This window comes from Mauremys reevesii, linkage group 4 (assembly GCF_016161935.1).
Source record: "Mauremys reevesii isolate NIE-2019 linkage group 4, ASM1616193v1, whole genome shotgun sequence".
In the NCBI taxonomy this organism is placed as follows: Eukaryota; Metazoa; Chordata; order Testudines; family Geoemydidae; genus Mauremys; species Mauremys reevesii.
In genome coordinates, this window is record NC_052626.1 from 150,195,479 (window position 1) to 150,223,109 (window position 27,631).

The window sequence follows — 27,631 nt, forward strand, 5'->3', positions numbered from 1 at the left end:
GCAGGCGGCTGAGGGGGGGGGATCAAAGCAGCAGGTGAGGGGGGGTTTCCTCCAGGGGGGCAGAGCGACTAATTGGGGTCTGGATCTGAGAGAGAAAGAAACAGACCCCCCCTCCCCCCGCCCACCGGCTCTGCGACCTGCTGACCGAATTCCCCAACCCTGAGCCTGGGGGGAGCTTGGAGAGAACCCAGGAGTCCTGGCTCCCAGCCCCCCCTGCTCTGACCCAGCAGCCCCCCCTCCCCTCCCAGAGCCAGGGAGAGAACCCAGGAGTCCTGGCTCCCAGCCCCCTACTCTGACCCACCAGCCCCACTCCTCCCAGAGCTTGGAGAGAACCCAGGAGTCCTGGCTCCCAGCCCCCCCTGCTCTCACCCACCAGCCCTCACTCCCCTCCTAGAGCTGGGGAGAGAACCCAGGAGTCCTGGCTCCCAGCCCCCCCTGCTCTGACCCACCAGCCCCCACTCCCCTCCCAGAGCTGGGAGAGAACCCAGGAGTCCTGGCTCCCAGCCCCCCCTGCTCTGACCCACCAGCCCCCACTCCCCTCCCAGAGCTGGGGAGAGAACCCAGGAGTCCTGGCTCCCAGCCCCCCCTGCTCTGACCACTAGCCCCCACTCCCTTCCCAGAGCCGGGAGAGAACCCAGGCGTCCGGCTCCTGCATGTGGATCGATGCGGGCTGGGCTGCGATGGGGCGGAGCCAGACAGGAAGGGGGCGGGTGGGGGGGGCTGCTGTATAGGGCAGACGAGCGCGCCGGGCAGCATCAGATCCTCAGCGCCCCTGGGGTGGAGCGACCCCCCCTCGCCCCGCGATGCTGCAGCTCCCGGCCCTGTGGCTCGGGCTCGGGACCCTGCTCTGCCTGCCCCACAGCCCCGCCGGCCGGCCCAGCACCCAGCGCCTCAGCAAGGGCGTGGTGAGTGCCCGGACGCCTGGGTTCTCTCCCTGGCGCAGGGGCTCTAGTGGGTTGGGGCTGGGAGCCAGGACTCCTGGGTTCTCTCCCCGGCTCTGGGAGGGGAGTGGGGGCTGGTGGGTTAGAACAGGGGGGGCTGGTACCAGGACTCCTGGGTTCTCTCCCCAGCTCTGGGAGGGGAGTGGGGGCTGGTGGGTTAGAGCAGGGGGGCTGGGAGCCAGGACTCCTGGGTTCTCTCCCGGCTCTGGGAGGGGAGTGGGCGCTGGTGGGTTATAGCAGGGGGGCTGGGAGCCAGGACTCCTGGGTTCTCTCCCCGGCTCTGGGAGGGGAGTGGGGGGTGGGGGGTTAGAGCAGGGGGGGCTGGGAGCCAGGACTCCTGGGTTCTCTCCCCAGCTCTGGGAGGGGAGTGGGGGCTGGTGGGTCAGAGCAGGGGGGGCTGGTACCAGGACTCCTGGGTTCTCTCCCCAGCTCTGGGAGGGGAGTGGGGGCTGGTGGGTTAGAGCAGGGGAGGCTGGGAGGCAGGACTCCTGGGTCCCCTGGGAGGGCAGTAGGCGGAGGAGGGTACCCGGACGCCTGGGTCCCCTGGGAGGGCAGTAGGCGGAGGAGGGTACCCGGACGCCTGGGTCCCCTGGGAGGGCAGTAGGCGGAGGAGGGCAGCCCCTGTCTCTGCCAGATGCTCTGGGCTGGGAATCGACCCGCGTTTCGAGTCACTCCTCACCGCAGGCGCCGGCAGAGTGGAGGCGAGAAACCCATTAACTCCTGGCTGCTTCCCCTCCCCTCCCCCTCCCCAGGAGAGACTCACTGGATCCCAGATCCCCCGGGATCCAATCCACGACCCTGCCCGGGGAGTGACTCACTCCTAGCAGCCGCACCCCCTCGGGATCCAGTCTGCTTCTGCCACTCACCAGAAAGGACTGACTGGATCCCACAGCTGTGGTAGATCCCAGTAGATCCTGCTGCCACCTGCCTCTGCAGAGGGATCTGCTGGGTCCCATGTTTATTTGCTGCCCTACGTGATCCGCTGGGTGGCTGCTTTGTTTGGCTCTTGTGGGGATCTCCTAGATCCCATCATGTGAGGGATCCCCTCTGTGTCCAAATGGTCAAGGGGATCGACTCGATCTGATCTGTATCATGGGCAGGATCAACTGGATCCCATCACTTATTGCCTGGCTCTGTGAGGAAGATCCATTTGATCCTGTACCCCAGACGCCACCCCCTGGGAAAGCCCCAGTGGGTCCCAGACCCCAATGGGGAGAATTAACAAGATCCCGCTCACCTCCATCGGGTCACGTTGCCCCCTGACTCCCGTGGCTGGGATCAACTGGATCCCACAACCCCCCGATCCCAGGTCTGCCTTGGGCATGCGGGTGACCCACTCGATCTCGCCTTCGCCCACCGCAGGAAGGATCGACTGGGCTCCCATATTGTTTGTGCCCTGGGAGGGATCTGGTGGATTCGAGCTCCCTCAGCCGCTGGCGGGTGGATCGGTCGGTCTCTGGTGGGAAGGATCCATCGACTCTCAGCTGTCAGATCCCAGCTCCGGGTGCGAGGGACCCGCTTGGGTCAGTTTTGGGGGGGGATCTGCTCAGCTCCTGGATTCCTGAGTTCTCCTTCTCCCCGGGAAGGGATCCACTAGATCCCATCCCCCGGTGCCTTGCAGCTGGGCCGGGTCCCTTCCCCGCCCCCCATCCAGCAGCAAGGGGGGGGCAGGGAAACCCTGGGGGCGTCTGTTTGATCTTCGTTCTCCTCTGCCTGAACAATGGGAGCTCTGAGCCCACTACTGACCAGGGGGGTGCAGGGAGCGAGAGCCCCCCCCAGCGCCCCTCCCCCTCCCCACAGCGCCCCTCCCCCTCCCCACAGCGCCCCCTGCTGGGCGAGGCCGGGACTGGAGTAGCCGGGAGCTGCCCCCTTCTCTCAGCCTTTTAACCCTTTCCCTGCTATTCCCCCCGCCCGCCCCCAGGACTGGCTGACCCGCTACGGGTACCTGCCCCCCCCAGACCCCATGCAGGCCCGACTCCAGACCGAGGAAGGGCTGCACGATGCCGTCAGAATGATGCAGAAATTTGCGGGACTGCAGGAGACGGGGATTCTGGGTAGGTGTGGCAGGACGCCTGGGTTCTCTCCCCGGCTTTGGGATGGGAGTGAGGTCTAGTGGGTCAGAGCAGGGGGGCTGGGAGCAGGACTCCTGGGTTCTCTCCCCAGCTCTGGGAGGGGAGTGGGGGCTAGTGGTTAGAGCAGGGGGCTGGGAGCCAGGACTCCTGGGTTCTCTCCCCGGCTCTGGGAGGGGAGTGGGAGCTGGGGGTTACAGCAGGGGGGGGCTGGGAGCCAGGACTTTTGGGTTCTCTCCTCAGCTCTGGGAGGGGAGTGGGGGCTGGTGGTTAGAGCAGGGGGCTGGGAGCCAGGACTCCTGGGTTCTCTCCCCGGCTCTGGGAGGGGAGTGGGGGCTGGTGGGTTAGAGCAGGGGGGGCTGGGAGCCAGGACTCCTGGTTTCTATCTCCAGCTCTGGGAGGGGAGTGGGGGCTAGTGGTGAGAGTGGGGGGGGAGTTGGGAGCCCGGACGCCTGGGTTCTATCCCCGCACTCTCTGCAGACGACAGGACCCTGGCGATGATGGACCAGCCGCGCTGCTCCCTCCCCGACATCATCGGCACCTCAGAGCTGATGCGCCGGCGGAAGCGTTACGCCCACAGCGGCAGCGTCTGGCCCGTCAAGGAGCTGACCTGGAGGTGAGCGCCGGACGCCTGGGTTCTTTTCTCGGTTTTCTCCTCTCCGGTCCCGTTTTCTCCTTCGCCTCCGTCTCGTCTTCTCCCCCGGTTCCTCACTCCCTCCTTTCCCGGCAGGGTCCGCTCCTATCCCCAGGCGTCCGGCCTGCCCCGGGACCACGTCCGCACGCTGCTTTTCTACGCCCTGCAGGCCTGGGCCAACGCCTCGGCCCTGAGCTTCCGCGAGGCGCCCGGCGCCGGCGCCGACATCCTGGTGGAGTTCAGCCGCTCCTTCCACGAGGACGGGTACCCCTTCGACGGGCCGGGCAGCACCCTGGCCCACGCCTTCTTCCCCGGGGAGCACCCCATCTCCGGGGACACCCACTTCGACGACGAGGAGACCTGGATCTACGACCCCCAGGCCACGCAGCAGGGTCAGCGGGGAGGGGGGGATTGGCGGGGGCGCCGTGGGGTGAGTAGTGGCCTGGGGGGCAGTGGGGGGAAGCAGGGGGCACTGTGGGGTGGGTAGTGGTGCAGAGAGAGTTGGGGGCAGCAGGGGTGCCGTGGGGCAGGTAGCGGCCGGGGAGGCAGCAGGGGTGCCGTGGGGCACGTAGCAACGCGGGGGAACAGCAGGGGGCACTGTGGGGCAGGTAGCAACGCGGGGGAGCAGCAGGGGGCGCTGTGGGGCAGGTAGCGGCATGGAGGGAGTAAGGGGCAGCAGGGGGTGCTCTGGGGTGAGTAGTGGTGTGGGGAGGGCAGCAGGGGGTGCCGTGGGTCAGGTAGCGGTGTGGGGGCTGTGGGGGCACTGCAGGGAGCGCTGTGGGGCGGGTAGCAGCGTGCGGGGCAGCAGGGGGCGCTGTGGTGCAGGTAGCAGCAGGGGGCGCTGTGGGGCAGGTAGCAGTGTGGGGGGCAGCAGGGGGCGCTGTGGGGCGGGTAGCAGCATGCGGGGCAGCAGGGGCGCTGTGGTGTGGGTAGCAGCAGGGGCAGCAGGGGCGCTGTGGCTGGGTGGCAGCGTGGGGCAGCAGGGGCGCTGTGGAGCAGGTAGCAGTGTGGGGGGCAGCAGGGGTGCTGTGGCTGGGTGGCAGCGTGGGGCAGCAGGGGCGCTGTGGGGCGGGTAGCAGCGTGGGGGCAGGGGCGCCGTGGGGCGCCATGGGGTAGCAGCAGGGGCAGCAGGGGCGCTGTGGGGCGGGTAGCAGCGTAGGGGGTGCAGTGGGGAGCTGTGGGGTGGGTAGCAGTGTGGGGGCAGTAGGGGTGCCATGGGGAGGTAGCAGCGTGGGGTGCAGCAGGGGCGCCATGGGGCAGGCAGCGGGCGGGGGCGCCGTGGGGCGGGTCGCAGCGCATAGGGAGTGGGGGGCAGCAGGGGGCACCGTGGGGCAGGTAGCAGTGGGGGGCAGTAGGGGCGCCGTGGGGTGGGTAACAGCGTGGGGGCAGCAGGGGCACCGTGGGGGGGGTAGCTGTGTGGGGGGGCTGCAGGGGGCGCCGCGGGGTGGGTAGCAGCAGGGGCAGCAGGAGGCGCTGGGGCGGGTAGCAGCGCATAGGAGTGGGGTGCAGTGGGGGCACCGTGTGGGTAGCAGTGTGGGGCAGCAGGGGCGCCGCGGGGGCGGCGGCCGGGGCAGCAGGGGCGCCGCGGCGGGCGGCGGCCGGGGGCAGCAGGCGCGGGCGGCGGCCGGGGGGGGCAGCAGGGGGCGCCGCGGGGCGGGCGGCGGCCGGGGGAGGGGGGCCGTAGCGTCTCACCGCTCCCCTCCCCCCAGGTGGCGGCACCGATCTCTTCGCCGTGGCGGTTCACGAGTTCGGTCACGCCCTGGGCCTGGCCCACTCCTCCACCAAGGGGTCCATCATGATGCCCTATTACCAGGGCCCCGTGGGGCTGCCCCACCTCTACCAGCTGCCTCCCGACGACGCCCTGGGCATCCAGACCCTGTACGGTGAGCAGCCGCCCCCCCCCGGCTCCCCCTCTCGTCCCTGCTTCCTTCCCGCTTCCCCCCCGGCCTCCCCGGCCTCCCCACTCCAGCCGGCAGCGAGCGCCTCGTTAATCCTTCCCCTTCGTTTGGCCCTTCGCTCGCTCACTCCTTTCTTCTGCTCCAGGGAGGAGGCAGCTGCACCCGGGGGAGGACTCGCCGGCGCGGCCCATCCCCACCCAGCCCCGCATCCCCGACCTGCCGCCCCACAGACCCACCCAGCAGTGAGTATCGGCTCCCTGGCCCCACAGCCCTTCTCCCCTCCCGCCGGCCCCATCGCTCCCCCCTGCACTGAGCCTCCTCCCCCCCGGCCCACCCCACTCGTGTTGGTCTGTCTGTCCCCCCAGGCCCCGCCCGCCGGCCCCCGATCGCTGCCAGGCCCATTTCGACGCCATCGCCAACATCCGCGGGGAGGTTTTCTTCTTCAAGAGTGAGTCGCTTCCCCCCGCCCCGCAGCCCGATTCCACGTGGTGGGGAGTCCCGCGGGTTAACGCCATCGCCCCCCCCCCCATGTCTCCTCTCAGAGGGGCATCATGGGAGTCAGTTCAAGCTCATTATAATCCCATGTAGCATGGAGTCCCATTGGGTAACCACACCTTTTTGCAGCAATCTTGCTGTGATTTCCTGAGGCAGGGAGTCCCACCGGCTAACGGTGCACAGTTTGGCAAGCTCCCTGTCATTTGATGGGGCTCGAATTCCCACCGGCGGCACTGGTTTCTGGGCAGCTGTCAAGCTGATCTCTTAGTTAGCAGCACCGGCTTTGCACGGCTTAATTAGGGCACATTTCTTGTGGTGAGGAGTTTGGCAAGTTACTGGTGGGGGCTTTTTTCTTGGTCACAGTCCAACTTCCGGTGGCAAGAAATGAAGAGTCGTTGCAAACTTGTGGTTAACATCATGTTTGCAGCTCATTGTACATTTCCTGTGGGGGGAAGTGCCGCAGATTAACCCAATTTCTCCACAGCCCCAGGGGAGTGGGGGCAGGGGGGCGCGGTTTCTTGGAGGAGGCTTGGGGAGGGGAGAGTTTGGCAGGATAACAGCCCCTCTATGCCGCCTGCAATGGGAGGTTGCTCTGGAGGGGTGTCCCACAGGCTAAGTTCACTTGAATGTCCAAATTCATGTAGCGTGGAGTTCCATAGGCTAACGCCACTTTCGGATCCCTTTGGGCAGTGTGTGTGGGGGTCATTTCTGCCCCCCCAATGTCTGGCTCCCCCCCTCTCTGACAGAGAAGCATTTCTGGAGGATGCAGCCGGCCCGTAACCTGGTTTCCCTGGAGCCAGCGCAGACGCAGCGCTTCTGGATGGGGCTCCCCCCGGATTTTGAGGCGATCGACGCCGTCTATGAGCGGAGTAATGACAGCAAGATCATCTTCTTCATTGGTGAGGGGGGGTGACCCCCACATTACACCTCAGCCTCCTTGTATCTCCAGCCTGCCCCACCTAACGCTGCATCCCATAAACCCCTCATCAATCCCATATGACCACACAGCCTGCCCCACAATGTAACACTGCACCCCATAACCCTCCTAGCCTGACCCCTATAGCTCCACTGCACCCCCATCCTCCAGCCTGCCCTGTATAACAGCACCCATACCCACCCCCGATGGGATCCCCAGGGTGCAGCCTGGGACTGGGGTACCGCTAACTCTCCAGTGTCTCACAATGCAAGGCCGGTGACATGCAGCAAACCCCTCCAGGCGCTGCGATCACTCAGCCGTCAGCACGGGGCGCCCCCACACCCGGCTGGATTGCGGGACTGCTCCCAGAGCCACTCACGACTCACTCAGAGACAGGCACCAGCCATTCCCCCAGCTCCCCCAGCCTTGCACCCCCGAAATCTTCCACCTGGCACCGAGCTCGACTCCCCTCGTTCGCCACTTCAGCAGAGGAAAGGGACACGGCCGGGCTCTGCAGCCCGAGCTGAGATTCCCCCGAGCGCTTCAGCCCGAAAGCCCTGGCCTAGATAACGCGGCAGCCAGGCGCAGTCACGACAGGAAGACGCGTTTGAGTGATGAGACGTCGCAGGTGCTGCTAAACCCCAGCCCCAGCTGCTGCAGCTCCCCGGTCGCTCGGCTCTCTCCTCCTGCGGTTTGTGCAGCGCTAACCTGGGACCTGCGCCCCCCTCGCTCGGCTTCCTGCTTTTCTGTTCCTCCTTCCCGGGCCCGAAACCAGCCAACGGGAAATAACCCACCGGCTCTCGGCTGTTCCCAGCCACCGCCCTTAAAGCCTCTTAAATCTCCGCACCAGTGGAGGAAGCGCAAATCTCGCTCGGTGCGACCAGCTGTGCGTTTCGCCCCCCTCGCTGCGCCACCGTTGTCAGTACCCGGCTGGATTCCCGTCCCGCCTGGGACCAGTCTCCCCAGTTCAAAGCCTGGGTCTCCCGGGCCGTCCGCCAGGCGCTGAGGGGGAAGGAGAGAGGCCCCGTGATGCTGCCTCCGTCCCGCCTCTAGACTTTCTTCCAGCTGCTGGGAAGACCCTGGCTGGACTCGGGGCTGAGCAGCCCGTGGGGTCCATGACCTCTCCGAGCGGCCCCGAAGAGCCGATTCTCCTGGAGGGGCGTCACCCCCCGTCTGGCCAGGGCCAGCTGCTCCTTGGTCGCCACTGAGAGGCTGGTTGGGGGGTTCCCAGCTCACAGCGTATTTCAGCCACACACGGAGCAAAACTTCCCAACTCCCCGTCCAGTGACGCTCCCCTCCAGTGACGCTCCCCCTCCAGTGACACTCGCCCTCCAGTGACGCTCCCCCTCCAGTGACGCTCCCCTCCAGTGACACTCGCCCTCCAGTGACGCTCCCCCTCCAGTGACGCTCCCCTCCAGTGACACTCGCCCTCCAGTGACGCTCCCCCTCCAGTGACGCTCCCCTCCAGTGACGCTCGCCCTCCAGTGACGCTCCCCCTCCAGCGACGCTCCCCCTCCAGCGACGCTCCCCCTCCAGCGACGCTCCCCCTCCAGTGACGCTCCCCTCCAGTGACGCTCGCCCTCCAGTGACGCTCCCCCTCCAGTGACACTCGCCCTCCAGTGACGCTCGCCCTCCAGTGACGCTCCCCTCCAGTGACGCTCCCCCTCCAGCGACGCTCCCCATCCAGCGACGCTCCCCCTCCAGCGACGCTCCCCTCCAGTGACGCTCCCCTCCAGCGACGCTCCCCTCCAGTGACACTCCCCCTCCAGTGACGCTCGCCCTCCAGTGACGCTTCCCCTCCAGTGACGCTCCCCCTCCAGTGACGCTCGCCCTCCAGTGACGCTCCCCCTCCAGTGACGCTCGCCCTCCAGTGACGCTCCCCTCCAGTGACACTCGCCCTCCAGTGACGCTCCCCATCCAGTGACGCTCCCCCCCAGTGACGCTCCCCATCCAGTGACGCTCCCCCTCCAGTGACGCTCCCCCTCCAGTGACGCTCCCCCTCCACCGGGGGGTCGTGTTCAGCAGATCGAGGCTCTTAGAACCGCCCCGTACCAGGCAGCTTTGCACCACCCCCGTCACCCTCACTTCAGTGGGGAACACGGCGCTGGTTCCCAGGGTGTTATTTTAAGGTACCCGGTCACACCTCCGCCCTCTGCAGGGGTGTGAATCACTGACTAACGCGGAGGCCGTGGGCCCAAGGGCCACTTCAGGTGTTGACCTCACAACTCCCAAGCGTTGCTAAACATTGTGGTGTTACCCACAGGTGCCCTTGCAAAGTCTGTTAACCCTTGGGGGCTCCTCTCCGGTGAGCTCACCAGCTGGGGTGCGTCTTCCCTGGGTGGGTGGAGAACATCTCTGTACGTCTGTGTCGCCGTGTTACCCAAACTCGCACAGATCAGCCTGTGCGAGTATCTCGGTCGGATCGCGCCTTCTCTTAGACGCTGTGGTTTGCGCAAGACCCATCGCGTCTTTGAAATCCTCCGTGAGCCTCAGCAGGCGTCCCGTTCCTGGGGGTTTCCCTTCAGTGGGGTCCTCCAGCCGCTCAGCGCTGTGGGGCTGCAGGGTGCCGTGGGGGAAGGATGTCAGGGGACGGTGCGTGTTGGCTAATCCCCGCAGAGCCGCAGGGTCATGCACGTGCAAATATCCCATCTCCCCTCTCGGGGACGGGTGGGGAAGGACCCCCAGGGCTGCGATCTCTTTGGCCAGAGGTGCCTTTCCCCCTCTGCTTCCTGTGTCTCACCAGCCGGGGGAGCCCTTCTCCCCCCTGCCAGCTGGGGCTCTTGCGTCCCCCCCACAACCATCGCCTGGAAACCTGCACTCGTCTCCTCGGCTGTCCCAGGCTGGTTCCAGAGACAGCGTCACTCTCCAGAAGCCTGTTGGGAGCAGCGTCCTGAAGACCTGGATCGGGGTATCCCCCATCACCCCCTGTCTCTGTCTCGGAGACGTCAGCTGCCCGACTGCTCCTCCGGGAGGTCGGTTACACCCGTCCCGGCTCACAGGCTGGGGGCACAGACGCTGAATCAAGCACTGTGTCCTGGGCGTCCTCTGCCAAGCGACCGGTGAGGAGACATTCCCGCACTCCCGCTATTCCTGCCCCAGTCTCCTCCTCGGGGGCCCCCGGAGACGCGCCTCTCCCTGCACTCTAGGGCGGGGGCCCCCCGGAGACGCGCCTCCCCCCGCTCTCCAGAGCGGGGGCCCCTCGGGGACGTGTCTCTCCCTGCTCTCCAGAGCGGGGGCCCCCCGGAGATGCGCCTCCCCCCGGTCTCCAGAGCGGGGCCCCCCGGGGACGTGTCTCTCCCTGCTCTCCAGAGCGGGGGCCCCCCGGAGATGCACCTCCCCCCGCTCTCCAGAGCGGGGCCCCGAGACGCAGCGTCTCTCCCTGCTCTCCAGCGCGGGGCCCCCCGGGGACGTGTCTCTCCCTGCTCTCCAGAGCGGGGGCCCCTCGGGGACGTGTCTCTCCCTGCTCTCCAGAGCGGGGACCCCCGGAGACACGTCTCTCCCTGCTCTCCAGAGCGGGGGCCCCCCGGAGACGCGCCTCCCTCAGCTCTCTAGAGCGGCCGCCCCCCCCCGGGGACGCACCTCTCCCTGCTCTCCAGAGCGGGGGACCCCGGAGACGCGCCTCCCCCCGCTCTCCAGAGCGGGGCCTGCCCCTGTTCAGCCAGCAGCTAACGCCCTGGACGCCGACTCACGGGTCCTTCTCGCAGAGCAACGAGACCCGAAGCTGCAAACAATTCGATGTTCATTGGGCTGAACGTCCAGCAGCTGAAATCCAACTTCCTTTGGGCTTATTTTCAACTCCCCCCTTACTTCCTGTTTGCCCCTCATGCACCTGGCAATTACACCCCCTCCCCTCATGAACCTCCCCCGGCCAAGGGAATTGTGCAGCAGCCAGAAACCCTGGGAACCAGACAGATTCACACTGGAAAAGTGGGGGCCATGAAGACCCGACAGACAAAAATGAGGGTTTCACCCCCCAGCCGTTGGGAATGGTTCCCTGCCAGACGGGGTGCTGTCAAATCACACGGAGGTCTCTGTAAGCGCCTCTAGCCGGCGGTGACGGGCACTCCCAGGACAGGACTGGATCTCCACAGCCTGATCCCACCCTCCTTCAGCGGGACGGGTTTGGGGTGTGGGACGTAGCCGGTGCCTTCCCGGCGCACGGCTGCCCCTGCTGCTCGGCCAACGGCTCTAGCCTAAGAACAGGGCCTCCGACTCCCAGCGAGAGGCCCTGCCACAGATTCTCTCTTGTACCTCCACGACTGGCTGCGTGATCCACAGAGACCCACAGCCTTAAAGTCCAGACCTCCGCAGGCAGCGGGAATATCTGTGTCCTCACATCCTGTTCCGGCCGGGTCCTGGCTGGGGGCGGCCTGAGCTACACGGGGCGGGGGAATCGTTACCAGTGAGCACGTCGGGGGGGGGGGGATCTAGCGTCCCCACTCCCACCTGTCATCCACCTTCCAGCCCCCCAGGTTGGAGGTGCATTTTGGCCAAAGGCATAAGAGTCCTGCCGCCTCCCCCTAACGAAAGCTCTGTCGCCGGCTGCACGGCACCCCATAACCACCCCATAACCACCCCATAACTTCCTGCGCTGCCCTCCGCTGCGCCCCCGCAACCCACTCCCGGCTCGGCCCACGTTCCCTGCCGCGATCCGGACCCCTCGCTGCGCCCCCGCAACCCGCTCCCGGCTCAGCCCACGTTCCCTGCCGCGATCCGGACCCCTCGCTGCGCCCCTGCAACCCGCTCCTGGCTCAGCCCACGTTCCCTGCCGCGATCCGGACCCCTCGCTGCGCCCCCGCAACCCGCTCCCGGCTCGGCCCACGTTCCCTGCCGCGCTCCGGACCCCTCGCTGCGCCCCCGCAGCCCGCTCCCGGCTCGGCCCACGTTCCCTGCCGCGCTCCGGACCCCTCGCTGCGCCGTGCTCGGTGCTGCAGGGCTGATCCCACAGACCCGTCTGGGGCGGGGCAGGCGCCCGCGGGCTTCTGTGCTCCGGGCAGCGACATTAACTGGCTGCTGCCTGCTAGCCCAGGGTCAGAGCAATTACCCTGCTAGCACCTCCTGGCTCTTCGCTTTGCACAGGAGATCTGGGGGGCGGGGGCAGGAACGGCTTTGGGGAGGTGAGCGCCCAGCCTCCCAGCCACCCTCCTTCCCAGGGGGAAAACGGGAGCCCTGTGGGACGGGCTGGACACACACACACACCCTGCTGTACTGGGGTCTCACTGAGCCCCTCCTGCTCCACCAGCCTGGGTTCCCGCCCCGGCCTCTGGCAGCGAACACGCAGGCAGGGCCGCACCCCGCTGCAGACACAGCCTGACGTCAGCTCGGCGTGCGAGGGCTCCCCCGGCCCCCACGTGCACACGCCTTTGGGGAGACAAACCCAGCATCACCCTGGCTTGTGCTGTACAGACAAACCTGCACAGCGCAGGCTCAGCAAAATCCCCCCCCGGCACGGCTTTGTGCCTGCCCCAGTTAGAGATGGCACAAGCCGGGTGTGATAATAAACAACACACGTTTATTGCCGGTGAGAGGCAGATGGCACGTGAGGATAAGGGGCAGCAAACAGAACAAGCAGCTCACCGAGCACATAACAAAACAGGCCAACGGAGCTGGAGTCGCTAGAGCAACGGGTTACAAAACGCACCTCCCCAGGCCAAGTGCGGCCCCGGGCGGGATGCTCAGAGCTCCAGTTAATTCTTCTTCCAGCCTGGCCCCGTCTCAGCCTGGCCCCTCCCTGCCTTTCCCCTCAGGTTCGTTCCCTTGTCCCGCCAGGTACTTTCAACAGGCCCTGTCCCTGGGCAGCCCGTGGGGGAGAGGCCAGCTCAGCCCCCTCCCCAGCCCTACAGGGACTTTCCTAAGGCGAGAATCCTGCGCTTGAGCCCAGGGGAAAAGCACCAGCCGTGTCCAAGGGGGATTTTCCATCCGGTGACGTTATCAGTGTCAAAGCAGCATCCCAGGAAACGCCTCAGGAAGGGGGCAGATTAGCGTCTTCAGAGCGCTTGTGTCCTCCGTAAATGGCCCCTTGCGGCTGCTTGTCTGGTGGGTGTCTGTCCCCCCCCCCCCAGTACACGCATAGTTGTAATTGTTACACAGCCAATATCCCTCCCTCCCGCTACAGAAACGATCCGTGCGAACGAACTGGCTAATCCCGTTCAGCAAATCAGAACCTCTCCCCTGATCCCTCACTTGAGCCATCCGGCCATATTCAGATCAGAGCCTGAACACTGCGGGGTGACATCTCACCCTGCGTCCCGCCAGGTTTCAATCCCTCTCCCTGCGCTTTACCCGCGATAGACGCCCGGGGCTGCCGAAAGGCGTCGGCGAGAGCTGCCGTCTCCTCCAGAGGCTTCACCGTCCTGTCCCACAGCCACTGCGTCACCTCATCTTCACATCTGCTCGGGAAACGCAGATCAAACGTTGCTTCAAAACGTTCCAGCCCCGTTCCCCTCACCCGTTCCCCCACCGGCTCTTTCACCCCGTTTACGTATCCCCAGCCCAGCCTCCCGCTTCAGGTTTCTAAACTTCGCCTGCTACGTGTCAGGCGGAATCTGAAATCACTTTACAACCGTGTCTTCGAATTCACACTGCTCGGAAGCACCCGGAGCTGCATTTCATGGACTCCATTCGGAGCGTGGCCGGTTCACTCTGCACTCAGGGTGGGGCCTCTCCTCATCGCACAGCTTCTAAAAGCAGTAAACTCTCGGCCCCGTCGTCTGTCTCCTCGTGTGCAGGACACACCAGTTCCCAGGGGGGGAGTTTTTGTCTTTTTATCATTTTTAGTTTTCACAGTGGTGGGAAATTACGGGGGGAGGCAGAGCCGGTTTTACTAACGGTGACGTTGAGATTCGAAGCGCTCAGGCTTGTGGAGACAGCGCGAGAGACAAGGTGGGGAGGTAACACCTGGGTTCGGACCAGCCTTGGCCAGGCCCTCTGGGGCGCCGCAGGCCGGAGAAGAGCTCGGGGACTTCGAAAGCTCGGCTCTCTCACCAACCACCGTCGGCCCAATTAGCGATAAAACCTCCCCACCGTGCGGCTCTCGGCCACACCAAAACTGCACAAACCACTCGGTGTCGCTGTCACATGCCAAGAGCTGCAAAATAACGATCCGAAAACCAGCAACCCCCTCCTGCACCCCAACCCCCTCCTGCACCCCAACCCCAGCCCAGCCCAGCCCAGAGCCCTCCTGCACCCCAACCCCCTCCTGCACCCCAACCCCTCCTGCACCCCAGCCCTCCTCCTGCACCCCAGCCCCTCCTGGACCCCAACCCCCTCCTGCACCCCAACCCCTCCTGCACCCCAGCCCTCCTCCTGCACCCCAGCCCCCTCCTGCACCCCAACCCCAGCCCAGCCCAGAGCCTGACCCCAGCACCCAACCCCTCCCAGAGCCCATGCAGCACCCCAACCCCTCCTGGACCCCAACCCCTCCTGCACCCCATCCCCTCCTGCACCCCAACCCCCTCCTGCACCCCAACCTCCTGCACCCCAACCCCAACCCAGAGCCTCCCAGAGCCTGCACCCAGCACCCAACCCCCTCCTGCACCCCAACCCCTCCTCCAGCCCAGAGCCCTCCCAGAGCCTGCACCCAGCACCCAACCCCCTCCTGCACCCCAACCCCTCCTGCACCCCAACCCCAGCCCAGAGCCCCTCCCAGAGCCCACATGCAGCACTCAACCCCCTCCTGCACCCCAACCCCTCCTGCACCCCAACCCCAGCCCAGAGCCCACATGCAGCACCCCAACCCCCCTCCTGCACCTCAACCCCAGCCCAGAGCCCTCCCAGAGCCCCTCCCAGAGCCTGGTCCCAGCACCCAACCCCCTCCTGCACCCCAACCCCAGCCCAGAGCCCCTCCCAGAGCCCACATGCAGCACCCCAACCCCCCTCCTGCACCCCAACCCCAGCCCAGAGCCCCTCCCAGAGCCTGCACCCAGCACCCAACCCCCTCCCAGAGCCCACATGCAGCACCCCACCCCCTCCTGCACCCCAAAACCCCAGCCCAGAGCCCCGCCCAGAGCCTGCACCCAGCACCCAACCCCCCTCCCAGAGCCTTAGGCGGGGGTGGGGGATGGGGGTGGCGGGACTTGGACCCGTTCCGAGCACCATAAATGCTGCAAACCTGCCGCCCCGGCTCTGCTGCCTGGTGAAGTGCTGCTGCCTCTGCTGGGCCCAGCCCTCGGCTTGTTCCCTCGGTCCAGCTGTGCGTGCGGGTCCCCCTTGGCCTCGCTGCTTCCCTCTCCGAGGCTGGCTGCTAAACCCCAGCCCCAGCTGCTGCAGCTCCCCGGTCGCTCGGCTCTCTCCTCCTGCGGTTTGTGCAGCGCCCCCCTCGCTCGGCTTCCTGCCTTTCTGTTCCTCCTTCCCGGGCCCGAAACCAGCCAACGGGAAATAACCCACCGGCTCTCGGCTGTTCCCAGCCACCGCCCTTAAAGCCTCTTAAAATCTCCGCACCAGTGGAGGAAACGCAAATCTCGCTCGGTGCGACCAGCTGTGCGTTTCGCCCCCTCGCTGCGGCACTGGGCCCCCCGGGTGCAGCCGGGGGCTGTGGGGCAGCCATGCCCCTAACTCTCCAGCCTGGGCCGGGTCTCAGTGCAAGGCCGGTGACATGCAGCAAACCCCTCCAGGCGCCGCGATCACTCAGCCGTCAGCACGTGGTGCCCCCGCACCCGGCTAAACTGCGCGAATGCTCCCGGGAGCGGCACCCGCCGACCCCCCCAGCCTGGCACCCCGGAAATGTACCGCCTGGCCGTGCCCCAGCGTCCCTGGAGAGTGCAAGCTCGTTAACTGGTTCATCAGAGGACAGTGGACACGCACCAGCCTCTGTAACCGGAGCTGAGAGTCCCCCGAGCACCTTAACCAAACCCGCTGTTGTAGGTAAAACATCCGGCAGGTTTACTGACGGCGGGACGGCAGGTTTCGAAGGGATGGGACGTCGCAGGCGCACGTCGAAATCCCACAGCCTAAGCAGGATTGAAGCAGGCGGCCCGGCGGCAGGATTCCTGTCCCGCCTGGGACCAGTCTCCCCAGTTCAAAGCCTGGGTCTCCCGGCCCGTCCGCCAGGCGCTGAGGGGGAAGGAGAGAGGCCCCGTGATGCTGCCTCCGTCCCGCCTCTAGACTTTCTTCCAGCTGCCGGAAAGACCCTGCCTGGACTCGGGGCTGAGCAGCCCGCTGGGTCCATGACCTCTCCGAGGGGCCCCAAAGAGCCGATTCTCCTGGAGGGGCGTCGCCCCCGTCTGGCCAGGGCCAGCTGCTCCCTTGTCGCCACTGAGAGGCTGCTTGGGGGGTTCCCAGCTCACAGCGTATTTCAGCCACACACGGAGCAAAACTTCCCAACTCCCCCTCCAGTGACGCTCCCCTCCAGTGACGCTCCCCCTCCAGTGACGCTCCCCATCCAGTGACGCTCCCCCTCCAGTGACGCTCCCCTCCAGTGACGCTCCCCCTCCACTGACGCTCCCCATCCAGTGACGCTCGCCTCCAGTGACGCTCCCCCTCCGCCGGGGGGTCGTGTTCAGCAGATCGAGGCTCTTAGAACCGTCCCATACAAGGCAGCTTTGCACCACCCCCGTCACCCTCACTTCAGTGGTGCAAATCTGACTCCCCACCCTGCCCCCCACTCTGCCGCCCTCCATACTGACTCTCCACCCTCTCCACAGGGCAGCATTTCTGGGTCTTCACTGACACCCGGGTGGATCCGGGGTCTCCCCGCCCCATCACCGACCTGGGGCTGCCCGAGGGGGTCACGGTGGAGGCGGCCTTCGTCTGGGGGCACAACGGCAAGACCTACTTCTTTGAGAGCTCCCACTACTGGCGCTTCGACGACCGAGCTGGAAACGTGGAGCCCGGGTACCCCAGATCGGTGACCCTCTGGAAGGGGGTCCCCGCTGGGCTGGATGACATCATCAGCTGGAACGATGGTAGGTGGCATTCCCAGTGGTGGGGAGTTCCCCAGGTTAACGGTGCTCCTCCAGCAGCGTTTCAAGTGGCAAGGGGTCCCCCGGGCCAGCGGAGTGTCTCCGGAAGGGTTCCCAGTGTGGGCGGGAGTCCCCTAGGCTAACAATGCATCGCTGGCAGCTTTCCCAGTGGCAGGCAGTTCCCCAGGCTAACGCTGCCTCTCCTTCGCTGACACCCAGCTGGGCAGCCTGGTGTCGTGCTCCCTCTCGTGGCACAGGGTGGTATTGCGGTGCCGCCCATCCAGGCACCCCTGCAGCGCGTGCCCTGTTCTCATCTCTCTCTCTCCTCTGCAGGAAGCACCTACTTTTTCAAGGGCACCCAGTACTGGCGGTTTCTGGGGGGCAGCGTGGAGGCCGAGAGCGGGTACCCCAGGTCAGCCCCCCAGGACTGGATGTACTGCCCGGGTTCCCCCACCGCATCGCCGGCCCCGGGGCCCCGGGGAGGAAGCAGGGAGCCTGGAGGTGGCCAGTGTCTCTGCAGTGGGGCCCTGCCGGGCCCCCTGCCGGCCTTCCTGACCTGGGCCCTGGCTCTGGCATGGGCCCTGCGGTGACACCCGCTGTGCTGCGCCGATGCACTTTACGCCCCACCGCATCCCACCGCTGGCACCACGGGGCAGCTGTGTGCACAGAGGGGGTGTCTGTGTGCAGTATCCCACCGCTAACACCAGAGGGTGCGGCATGCCCCGGCGAACAGGAGCGGGGGGGGGGTCTGTCCGAGTTATTTCTCACTTGCTCCGTTTGCTGGGTGACTGTGTCGGGGGGGGTTAGTGGGGAGGCCGGGCCGGGGGGCAGCGAGGGGAGGGGGATGGAGGGGGGCCCATGAAATTGTCCAACCCAGAGTTTTCTAATAAAAGCCAATGGAAACAGCTGGCTGGTGTCTGGATGGGGGGGGGTTGGACCGGGGCACGTGGGCAGGCGGGAGGGGGGCAAACGGCACAACTGGGCCCGCTGTGGGGGGTGAGTGCAGGACCCGCTGCGCTGCCCCTCCCCCCACACCCTCATCCCTGCCCCCCATCCCCATCGCCCCCAATCCCCTCCATCCCCCCACCCTCATCCCCTCCATCCCCCACACCCGAGTCCATCCCCACCTCCAACCACCCATCCCCCAATCCCCATCCCCACCTCCAACCACCCATCCCCCAATCCCCATCCCCACCTCTCCAACCACCCATCCCCAATCCCTCCATCCCCTCCTCTCCAACCACCTATCCCCCAATCCCCCACCCCACACCCTCATCCCCGCCCCATCCCCATCCCCCAATCCCCTCCTTCCCCATCCCCTCCTCTCCAACCACCTATCCCCCAATCCCCCACCCCACACCCTCCATCCCCATGCCCTCCTCTCTCCCTCCATCCCTGCCCTCCATCCGTCCATCCCCAGACCCCCCTGCAAGCACCCATCGACCCCCACACCCCTGCAGCCCCCTGCACCCTTCCATCCATCCCTCCCCCCACAGGCCTGCAGCCACACACACCCCTCCCCCCCCACCCAACCCCCCCACCCCCGCCCACCAGCTTGCCCCCCCACACCCCTGCCCCCAGCCATCTGGAGACCCCCTGGATCCAGCTCGGGGGGCTAAAATCTGTCTCTGTCGGGGGGGGGACACTTGCTGGGAGGGGCCCTGGGGAAAGGGTTCAGGCCCATTAAGTGGTGGGGGGGCTGGGTACGGGGCTGCGGGGGGCGAGGGGGATGGAGGGGAAGGACAGGACCGGAGGAAGAGGCAGAGAACAGGGACTGAGGCACCCACGGGCATGCCAGGATGGGGGGGGGCTGAGCCCCCTCCCTGCCCCCCGTGAGCCGGGCTATGGGGCTGGGTGGCGCTGAACTCACTGGGGTGAGGAGCCGAGGCCGGGCCCGCTCGCTGCATGGCCCGGGCTCCCCGGGAAAAGCTCCTTCCTCCGCTCCGAGCCCCCCTGAATCTCCGGTCAAAGTGGGGTGCAGCTGGGCCCCCCAGGCCTCCATTGCTGGGGGGTCTCGCTCCGTTTCTGCACCCGCAGCTGCTGGCTCCCCGGGCTCCTTGCCAGCTCGCCTGCTGCTTACTAATTAGCTCCTTAGCCATTAATTGTTCGTTATGGGCAGGGTGCAGCCCCAAAGCGAGGTTCTGGGGGACGGGGTGGATGGATTTCGTCGTGTCTGTTTCCGGGGCAGCCCAGACATTTCTGCCGCCCGGAGCAGCTGCCTGGGCCGGTCTGGGCCGGTCTCCCGGGAGGCCCGTTTGCCGTCGGCGTTAGAGCGCCCGGCGCCGTCCGGTCCCCCTGAAGCGGGTTTAAGGGGTGACGAGCCCGACCCATAGCTCCATGGGGATCATTTAACAACAGGCTGGGAGTTATCTGGGGGCCGTTGTCACGGGCTCCCAGGTCGGGCCCACTCATGGCCCCATGCGGTCCGTGGGGGAGCCCCCTTCAGTGTGACGGCCCTTCTCGGGGGGGCCCCTCTCCCTCGGGGTCGGGCCCCCCACCTCCTGGAGCCACCCCTCTCTGAGCCTCAGCACGTCTGTCTCTGCCGTGGGCCCCCCAGGGAGCCCCCTCGCTCTGGGCCCCCGGGGCCTCCACCCCCCAAAGGGGACGATTCCCCCCCCGCGAGCGACTCTCCCCCAGCGTAACACAGGAGGTTCATTGAGGGTTGAATCCAGCACAGGAAACTCTCCGGGCCTCAGGCCTGGCCTCCCCCAGCCCGGCACATCCCAGCCCCCCTGCAGCCAGTGGGGCTCTGCCTGCTCCCCCCTCCAGCCCCGCGCCCCCCGGCGCCCAGCTGGGCCTCCGATACCCGGCCCCAAGCCCCGTTAATTGGCTTCTCTCCAGGGAAACAGGGTCGTAAACAGGCAGGCCTGGGTCTCCTCTCAGCCCCCCTCTGGCTGAAGCCGGCTGGGCAGGTCACCGGGGTCCTCTCCCCGCAGCCCATTGTCCCCACTGGCCAGAACCGGCTGCGACTCCTGAGCTGGGTCTCTGGGTCCCCAGGTCACCAGTCTCTGGGGTCTCCGTCCTCCAGGCCGGGCCGGGGTCCCGAGTTCCCTCTCCGGTCCTGTGTCCCAACAAACTCCCTCTCGGCTCCCTCGTTACACCCGTAACACCCGGGGACACTGAGTCCCACCCCCCTGCCTGCAACCCCCTGGGAAACCCAGAAATAAAACCCAAGAAACCCCCCCCCACACACACTCCATCCCAGCCGTTCTCTGGCCAGTGACAGCCAGGAGGTGTCAGACAATGCACCTGTGTCCGCGAGACCGGGCGGGCCAGGCTGTGCTTGGACGCTGGGGAGGAGCTGGGCCCCGGGTGAAATGTTCCTGTTTCTAGATCGCGTGTATGACGCAGGGCGGGGACTGGCCTTAATACCCCCTGAGGGGAAGATTTCGCACCTGGCTCCTAGAGACAGTTCCCTGAGGACGGGCTGAGCGTGTTCAGACGCCCAGGCCTGGCTTGGTTCACAAAGATTGAGCTCGACTTGAGCTCAGCACCCAGGTATAAACAGCCCCCGCGCTCCGCCCCAGAGGTGGCCGCAGCTGAGCACCGCGCAGGGCGTCCCTGGCTAAACAGCCCCCGCGCTCCGCCCCAGAGGTGGCCGCAGCTGAGCACCGCACAAGGTGTCCCTGGCTAAACAGCCCCCGCGCTCCGCCCCAGAGGTGGCCGCAGCTGAGCACCGCGCAGGGCGTCCCTGGCTAAACAGCCCCCGCGCTCCGCCCCAGAGGTGGCCGCAGCTGAGCACCGCGCAGGGCATCCCTGGCTAAACAGCCCCCGCGCTCCGCCCCAGAGGTGGCCGCATCCCTGCGCTGGGGGAGGGATCCAGGCAGAAACAGCCCCCGGGCCAAACCCAAATGTAAACAGAGACCTCGTGTTCTGGATGAAAACAGAGCAGAGATTGAGGCTTCATCGTTTTAATGAGCACGTCCGTAAATCAAGCAATCTGGCTCTAGTTAATCAGCCACTGATCACAGCCAGCGACTGGCTCCACGGTGCCATGCGGAGCGGGCACAGGCCGAGGTGTTAACGAGGGGAACGCCCCGCCACAGGATTTTGCTGGCCTGGATGGGCTCCATTAGCCAGAGGGATTCCCCGCCTCTGGGACCTGGGCATAGGCTTTTAACGCCGGCGAGCTGGAGTGGTCCCAGTGCATCCCGATGCCCGTGATGCCCACCCCGTTGTGGTGGCCGGTGACGAAGGCCAGGACGTTGCCCTGCTCCAGGGGGACGGCGTTGAAGCTCTCCCCGGCCGGCTGGCCGAAGAAGAAGGTGCGTCCGTGGTTGGTGGAGAAGATGAGCTGGAAGACGTAGGTGGAGTGTTTCCCGGAGATCTGCGTGATTTCCTCGCCCGGGAACAGGGTCACCTCGTCATGTTTGCCCTCCTCATAGCCGTACGTCTTGCTCCACGTGCCAGCAAATTGGAACTGGAGGCTGGGGGGAGATGAGCGGGTTGAGTCAGCCCCCCAACCCCTCAGGATGTGGGTAGAACCCCAAAATCCCCCTCCCTTTCCCTGTCCACTGAGTCCCCTGCCGTTCCTCCCACCCTCGTGTCTGCCTCTGACTCCCCGTCCCCCCTCTGCTCCCCAAATCCCAGACCTCCCACCCCCCGATGCTGGATCTACCCCCCACTCCTCCAGCCCCCTCTGAGCCTCCCGCCCCCGGACTTACGCTTTGATGAAGCTGCCGGGGTGTTCCCAGACCCGGAAGGCCGTGATGGGGCCCCAGATGTGGTCTCCAGAGTAAGAGAACGAGGTCCCCACAGCCGAGCCGTACTCCCCGGAATAGGAGAACCGGGCCTGGGCTGGAACGAGGGAACGAGAGGATAGAACTGGGGCAGCTGGGATCAGAGATCGGCTCGTACAGGGGATGAGTGGGGGCTGCGGGTCGGGAGTGAGGGGCACCGGCAGGGCTGGTGGGGGCAGGGCTGGGCTAGCAGGGGCTGCGGGTCGGGAGTGAGGGGCACTGGCAGAGCTGGGGGGGGCATGGCTGGGCTAGCAGGGGCTGCGGGTCGGGAGTGAGGGGCACCGGCAGAGCTGGAGGGGGCAGGGCTGGGCTGGCAGGGGCTGCGGGTCGGGAGTGAGGGGCACCGGCAGAGCTGGGGCGGGGGCAGGGCTGGGCTGGCAGGGGCTGCGGGTCGGGAGTGAGGGGCACCGGCAGGGCTGGGGGGGGGGGCTGGGCTGGGCTAGCAGGGGCTGCGGGTCGGGAGTGAGGGGCACCGGGGGGGCTGGGTGGGGCAGGGCTGGGCTAGCAGGGGCTGCGGGCACCGGCAGGGCTGGGTGGGGGCAGGGCTGGGCTGGCAGGGGCTGCGGGTCGGGAGTGAGGGGCACCGGCAGAGCTGGGGGCGGGGAGCAGGGCTGGGCTGGCAGGGGCTGCGGGTCGGGAGTGAGGGGCACCAGTGGGGCTGTGTGTTTGTTCTACTCACCTGCAGTTTCTGAGACCGAATTTGCCAGAAGGACAAAAGTCCCAAGGAGGATTTGCAGCAGCAGCAGCATCCTGTACGGGACACATGTGACAGGCTGGGAACCCCCCGCCCCATTCCCCACCCCCTGAGCCAGCCAGGCCCTGCCCTGGGGCCGGATCGGAGCCCCCACCCCCCCACCGGGGACAGGCCCCTGCCCCATTCCCTGCCCCCTGAGCCAGCCAGGCCCTGCCCTGGGGCCAGATCGGAGCCCCCCCCCCCCCCAGCGGCCAGGCCCCCCCCCCCGTCCCGGCCACCTGAGCCAGCCAGCGTGTCAAAGAAAGCCGAGCCGCCCCTACCTGGTTCTGGGTCTGTCTGGGCGTGGAACTGGCTGGCCGGTGAATCCTCCTGCACCGTCTATATAGGTGCCTGGAGCGCGCTGGGTGGGGGTGTCACGTCATCGGGCGCATCTCCCGGGGGCCTGGAGTCGTTCCCAGGAAATCCCCAGCCAAAGATAACAAATCCCCCCCCCCCCCCCCGCGGGTTTGCCGAGCCCAGGGATGTCCCGCGATAGCAGCGCAGCGCGTCAGCGAGCAGCCGGGGGAGCTGAATCCCAGCCTGACCCCACTGGGGGCGGAGGGGGGACTCCGGGTTGACCCCGGGGGAGGCAGATCCCAATGCTCCCCAACTCCATTGACAGTGGGGCCAGATCCTGCTCCCAGTTCCCCCAGGGCAAAGTCTGAACTCTTCCGGGGACCCGAACGCTCACGCCGCCCAGAAGGCAAACAGGGATGTTTACGTTAAAGTGGGGGGGGTTGCCCACGAAAGCTTCTGCCCACAGAAATCTGTCAGTCTTTCAGGTGCCACCGGACTCCCCATTGTTTTTTAAAAAAAACCCTCGTGACCAAGCAAGCAAATCCCAGGCCTCTTTGGTGCCCAGGCCTGTGATTTCTCCAGGAGCCCCCGGCGAGGCGATTAATGTTCCTCGTGTGTCCCGGGCAGTTCCTGGGTCATTTGCCAGCAGACACGTGGATTGTGTTTGACTTTCGCTGTTTCGTAATCCAACTTTCTCACCTTCTTGTTCTAAGAAGCAGTTCTCAGCTGCCACCTGCAATCAGCCAGGGCGGGAGGTGGACTTCAAACCTCCCCGAGCCAGCGAAGGGCATCGCGGGGTCGCCTGCGCTAGCCCGGCGCTGCGATGTTTGGTCCAGACTGGCGTCCTTGGCTTGCAAACGCCCATCGGGGAAATCGCCCATGTTTGCGTTCCCAAAAGCACTGAGGAAAATCTATTTTCCTTGGGTCGCAGAGAAGCCAGGGGAAAGTTTGTTTGGTTTGGCGATGTGGCAGGGCTGACCCCTGCAGGGGGCGCCCTCCCGCAGGGCAATAGGCGGAGCCTGCCTCAGTTTACCATTTCTCCTCTTCTCCGCCACAGGGCAGTCGCCTCACTGGCTGGCAAAGGGAGATGGTCCCTCTCCGAGCCCCGTTCCCGCCCTGCTGCCGGGCATCGCTGATTCGTTCCCCAAATCCCGCGGGGTGAGTCGAGGCTCAGGAAAACACCCCACGATGGGTTTGAAAGCGGCCGCTCCCGGGCCCGATGCAGGGCCCCCGAGTCCCGCCTGGGCGTCTCAGACACCCCAAAGCAAGCCAGGTTCAAACGCAGCACGTCTCCGGGCCTGCGCTCCAGGCTTCCTGCAACTCCTCGTCTGCTGCCTTTACCTCGGGGCTCCTGTTCCCAGCGCATCACCCCCAGACCCCTTCTGATTTGTGTCATTTATTCTTCTCCGTAGAGACTGTCTGGTTTGGCCTGTGGACACGGCAGAGGGGCCTTGCTGGCACGTGGTGGCATAGATCACATTGGTAGATGTGCAGGTGACCGAGCCCCGGATGGTGTCACCAGAGTAGCTACAGGGACAGGGCAGGCAACGAGGTTTGCTGCAGGGATTGGTTCCTGGGCTAGTGTTTCTGAAAGCTTATGCCCAACCGGCTAACACGGCTACCCCCTGACATTTGTCTGTCAGAGACGATTTCGTGTTTTCTCCCAGGTCACTGATAAAGATGTTCAATAGCAGAGGGCAAGAACCAATCGCTGAGGGACCCTGCTGGGAACCCCTCCGCTTGCGGACGATTCCCCACTTACAGGTACATTTCGAGATCTATCAGTTAGCCAGTTTTGAATCCATTCAGTGCGTGCCGTGTTAATTTTATATTGTCTACGTTTTTTCATCAAAATGTTGTGTGGTACCGAACACCTTACAGACGCCTAAGATAGTACGTCCACCCTATTCCCTTTATCAACCAGACTTGTAAGCTCATCGCAAAAAGATGTCGAGTTCGTTTGACAGGATCTATTTTCCACAAACCCGTGTTGACTGACATGAATTCCCATCCTTTTATTTAGGGTAATGTAATTGCCCTGTAATTCTAACGCTGGGTTCCCCAGCTCCAGCCAGTTTTCTCCCAACAGCTCCCATCAGATCTTTCTCCCAACTGTTTTGTCTGTGTCACACCCACAACAAAGCAGCCTCTGATATTCTGGGTCTCAGACAACACAAAGGGTTGCAAAGACCATCAACGAAATTCTCTTTTGTTTCGGGTGTGGGGGACACAGGGAAAAGTTTCTTTGTTTGAGGGTTTGAGGATTGAAAAAAAACCAGCCAGGAAAGTGTGTTTTGTCTGGGCCGTGGACACAACCCGGCATCGTCTGTTGTGTCCAGGTCGTACCCAAGACACGTTCTCGGCATCTGGTCTGACACTGTTGGATAAACTCCCCCCAGAACTCAGGACCGTGCACTTCAAGCACCAGACGCCTTCCTGTGACATGTCTTCACAGCAAACAGACCCTACCAAAGCAAGGCCCGGCAATGCACACCGGGGAGAGGGCAGGGACCGGGGCCCAGACCCCACGGGGCCGCAGGCCAGAGGAAGAACCGAAGGGGAATCGGCCCCAGCGTGGGGCGAAGTCTGTTTGCTTCGGGACGCAGCCGTAAAAGCTCCGGGTTCTGGTTCCACCGACAGGCCGGGGCCGTTTGCGGCAGCGAATGTGGTGGGTTGGTGGCTCCAGGCACCCGCAGCCAACGCCTCCCACCCACCCGCGAGCCCTTTGGCGACCTCTCTCCAGGAGCTATCGGCTACTCAAACAGGAGTGGCACCAACGCCCCTTATCGGCCGAGCTCCCTCCCTGGGGCACAGAGGCCGGGCTGGGACCAGCCACGGCAAATCTGGGGGGTGGCACCCGCCTCCAGCGTGAGTATGTACAGGCAGAAAGCGACATAAGAAGGACTTCAACTGACACCTGTATCTTCAGCGCGTCAGTCCCATGGTTCGCTCTGGGAGACAGAGCGGTTCCCTCGCTCCAGTCTCGGCTCCTGCCGTTGAAATTTAGGGTGAGACTTAGCACCTGTCGAAACAGCTGCTCCACCCCAGAGGCAGCCGCAGCTCATGGCTGGTTTATGTCCACTCCATTACAGCCTCCCTCTCAGGGCTCATGGGGGGCAGCTTCGGTCGCGATTGTTGGTGAAAGTCTGGGCAGGGGCCCTCCCCCTCCCCGGGTGAGAGTGGGGGGCTGCGGGTCGGGAGTGAGGGGCACCGGCAGAGCGGGGCGGGGGGGGAGTCCAGGGCTGGGCTAGCCGGGGCTGCGGGTCGGGAGAGAGGGGCACCGGCAGAGCGGGGGCGGGGGAGTGAGGGCTGGGCTGGCAGGGGCTGCGAGTCGGGAGTGAGGGCACCGGCAGAGTGGGCGGGGAGTCAGGGCTGGGATAGCCGGGGCTGCAGGTCGGGAGTGAGGGGCACCGGCAGAGCTGGGGGGGGGGCAGGGCTGGGCTGGCAGGGGCTGCGAGTCGGGAGTGAGGGGCACCGGCAGAGCTGGGGGGGGGCAGGGCTGGGCTAGCAGGGGCTGCGAGTTGGGAGTGAGGGGCACCGGCAGAGCTGGGGGGTTTGTTTTACTCACCTGCAATTTCTGGGGCCGAATTAGCCAGGAGGCCGAGGGTCACGACCCGGCTTTGCAGCGGCAGCATCCTGGGTACGGGATACAAGTGACAGACGGGGACCCCGGGTCCCAGGCCCCACCCCTGAGCCAGCCAGTCCCTGCCCCGGGGCTGGATCGGAGCCGGCGCCCCCTAGAGGGGAAATACATTTAGTTCTGTGTTAAGTTACTTGTATATAAAAATATCTTAATAAAGAAAACGATATAGTCAGCAATAAAAGCCGTGCTGCAGGGATCCGATACTAGCTCATGATGCTTAGGGACAACAGGAACAAGTAATAAAAATCGTGTTTGCTCATGTAACGAGAGCAACGTCACACTACAGCGATCACTAACGCCCGGTGCCTTATGACAACGCACAGCACTGCGACAAGTAATACTAGCGGCGTTCACGCGTTAGCTCCCCGCAGAGACGAGCGGAGAAACGCCAGGACGTCGAGCGCAGGGCCCCGCCGGCCCAGCCATTAATGGATCACAGATGAGTTTTTCACACGCAGCGGCACATACCTGAGTGGGACCAGCTGGCTGAAGAATTAATCTGCATGGGCGTATTTATATGTAGTGATACACGCGTCACGTGCTCTAACATCTCCCCGGGAGCTGGAGAGTTTCCCGGGAAAGCTGCCAGCCAAGAACCCAACCCTGCGCCCTGCCAGCACAAGTGATTATTACAGATTAGGGTTATTGTTGGGGTTGAGATTATTGCAAATCAGCCCAGGCCATTGTGCCAAATGCAACGCGAGGCGAAAGGGGAGCTGAGATCGGAGTCCGGCTCTCACCCCACAGCAGTCAGGGTGTGACTCCGGATTGACCCCGGGGGAGCTGAGATAAGAATCCGGCTCTCACCCCACGGCAATCAGGGCGTGACTCCGGATTGACCCCGGGGGAGCTGAGATAAGAATCCAGCCCTCACCCCACGGCAGTCAGGGCGTGACTCCGGATTGACCCCGGGGGAGCTGAGATAAGAATCCGGCTCTCACCCCACGGCAATCAGGGCATGACTCCGGATTGACCCCGGGGGAGCTGAGATCAGAAGCCGGCTCTCACCCCACGGCAGTCAGGGCGTGACTCCGGATTGACCCCGGGGGAGCTGAGATCAGAATCCAGCTCTCAGCCCATGGCAGTCAGGGCGTGACTCCGGATTGATCCCGGGGGAGCTGAGATCAGAATCCAGCTCTCAGCCCACGGCAGTCAGGGCGTGACTCCGGATTGACCCCGGGGGAGCTGAGATCAGAATCCGGCTCTCACCCCACGGCAGTCAGGGCGTGACTCCGGATTGACCCCGGGGGAGCTGAGCTCAGAATCCGGCTCTCGCCCCACGGCAGTCAGGGCGTGACTCCGGATTGACCCCGGGGGAGCTGAGATAAGAAGCCGGCTCTCACCCCACGGCAGTCAGGGCGTGACTC

The 27,631-nt window shown here is 65.4% G+C and overlaps 2 protein-coding genes across 3 annotated transcripts; one reads left to right on the top strand and one right to left on the bottom strand.

The window, feature by feature from the left end:
• Positions 1-749: 749 nt before the first annotated feature.
• Positions 750-17,555, top strand: MMP25 (matrix metallopeptidase 25). Of its 2 annotated transcripts, XM_039534267.1 has the most exons (10): positions 804-905; positions 2,863-2,995; positions 3,491-3,626; positions 3,741-4,036; positions 5,354-5,527; positions 5,688-5,784; positions 5,908-5,990; positions 6,784-6,936; positions 16,595-16,855; positions 17,186-17,555. In XM_039534267.1, the coding sequence occupies exons 1-10, from the start codon at positions 804-806 to the stop codon at positions 17,440-17,442; spliced, it is 1,692 nt and encodes a 563-aa protein (XP_039390201.1). In that variant the 3' UTR covers positions 17,443-17,555. The 2 variants fall into 2 exon arrangements, with proteins under 2 accessions (XP_039390202.1, XP_039390201.1); XM_039534268.1 differs by lacking the exons at positions 16,595-16,855; positions 17,186-17,555 and adding an exon at positions 9,697-10,023 and having other exon boundaries at positions 750-905.
• A 3,202-nt stretch (positions 17,556-20,757) lies between these two features.
• On the bottom strand, positions 20,758-22,620 carry LOC120403348 (zymogen granule membrane protein 16-like). Its single transcript, XM_039534340.1, has 4 exons — positions 22,606-22,620; positions 22,271-22,341; positions 21,517-21,649; positions 20,758-21,279 (listed from the first exon to the last, which is right to left on the bottom strand). Exons 2-4 carry the CDS (start codon positions 22,338-22,340, stop codon positions 20,925-20,927), a joined length of 558 nt encoding a protein of 185 aa, XP_039390274.1. The 5' UTR covers position 22,341; positions 22,606-22,620; the 3' UTR covers positions 20,758-20,924.
• Positions 22,621-27,631: the final 5,011 nt, after the last annotated feature.

Coding starts and splice junctions, on each gene's coding strand:
- MMP25 (XM_039534267.1), top strand. CDS start 804: ATGCTGCAGCTCCCGGCCCTGTGGCTCGGGCTCGGGACCCTGCTCTGC. Junction 5,991..6,783: donor GGAGGTTTTCTTCTTCAAGA/GTGAGTCGCTTC, acceptor CCTCTCTGACAG/AGAAGCATTTCTGGAGGATG. Junction 6,937..16,594: donor CAAGATCATCTTCTTCATTG/GTGAGGGGGGGT, acceptor CCCTCTCCACAG/GGCAGCATTTCTGGGTCTTC.
- LOC120403348 (XM_039534340.1), bottom strand. CDS start 22,340: ATGCTGCTGCTGCTGCAAATCCTCCTTGGGACTTTTGTCCTTCTGGCA. Junction 21,650..22,270: donor TTCGGTCTCAGAAACTGCAG/GTGAGTAGAACA, acceptor CCCTCGTTCCAG/CCCAGGCCCGGTTCTCCTAT. Junction 21,280..21,516: donor CCCGGCAGCTTCATCAAAGC/GTAAGTCCGGGG, acceptor ATCTCCCCCCAG/CCTCCAGTTCCAATTTGCTG.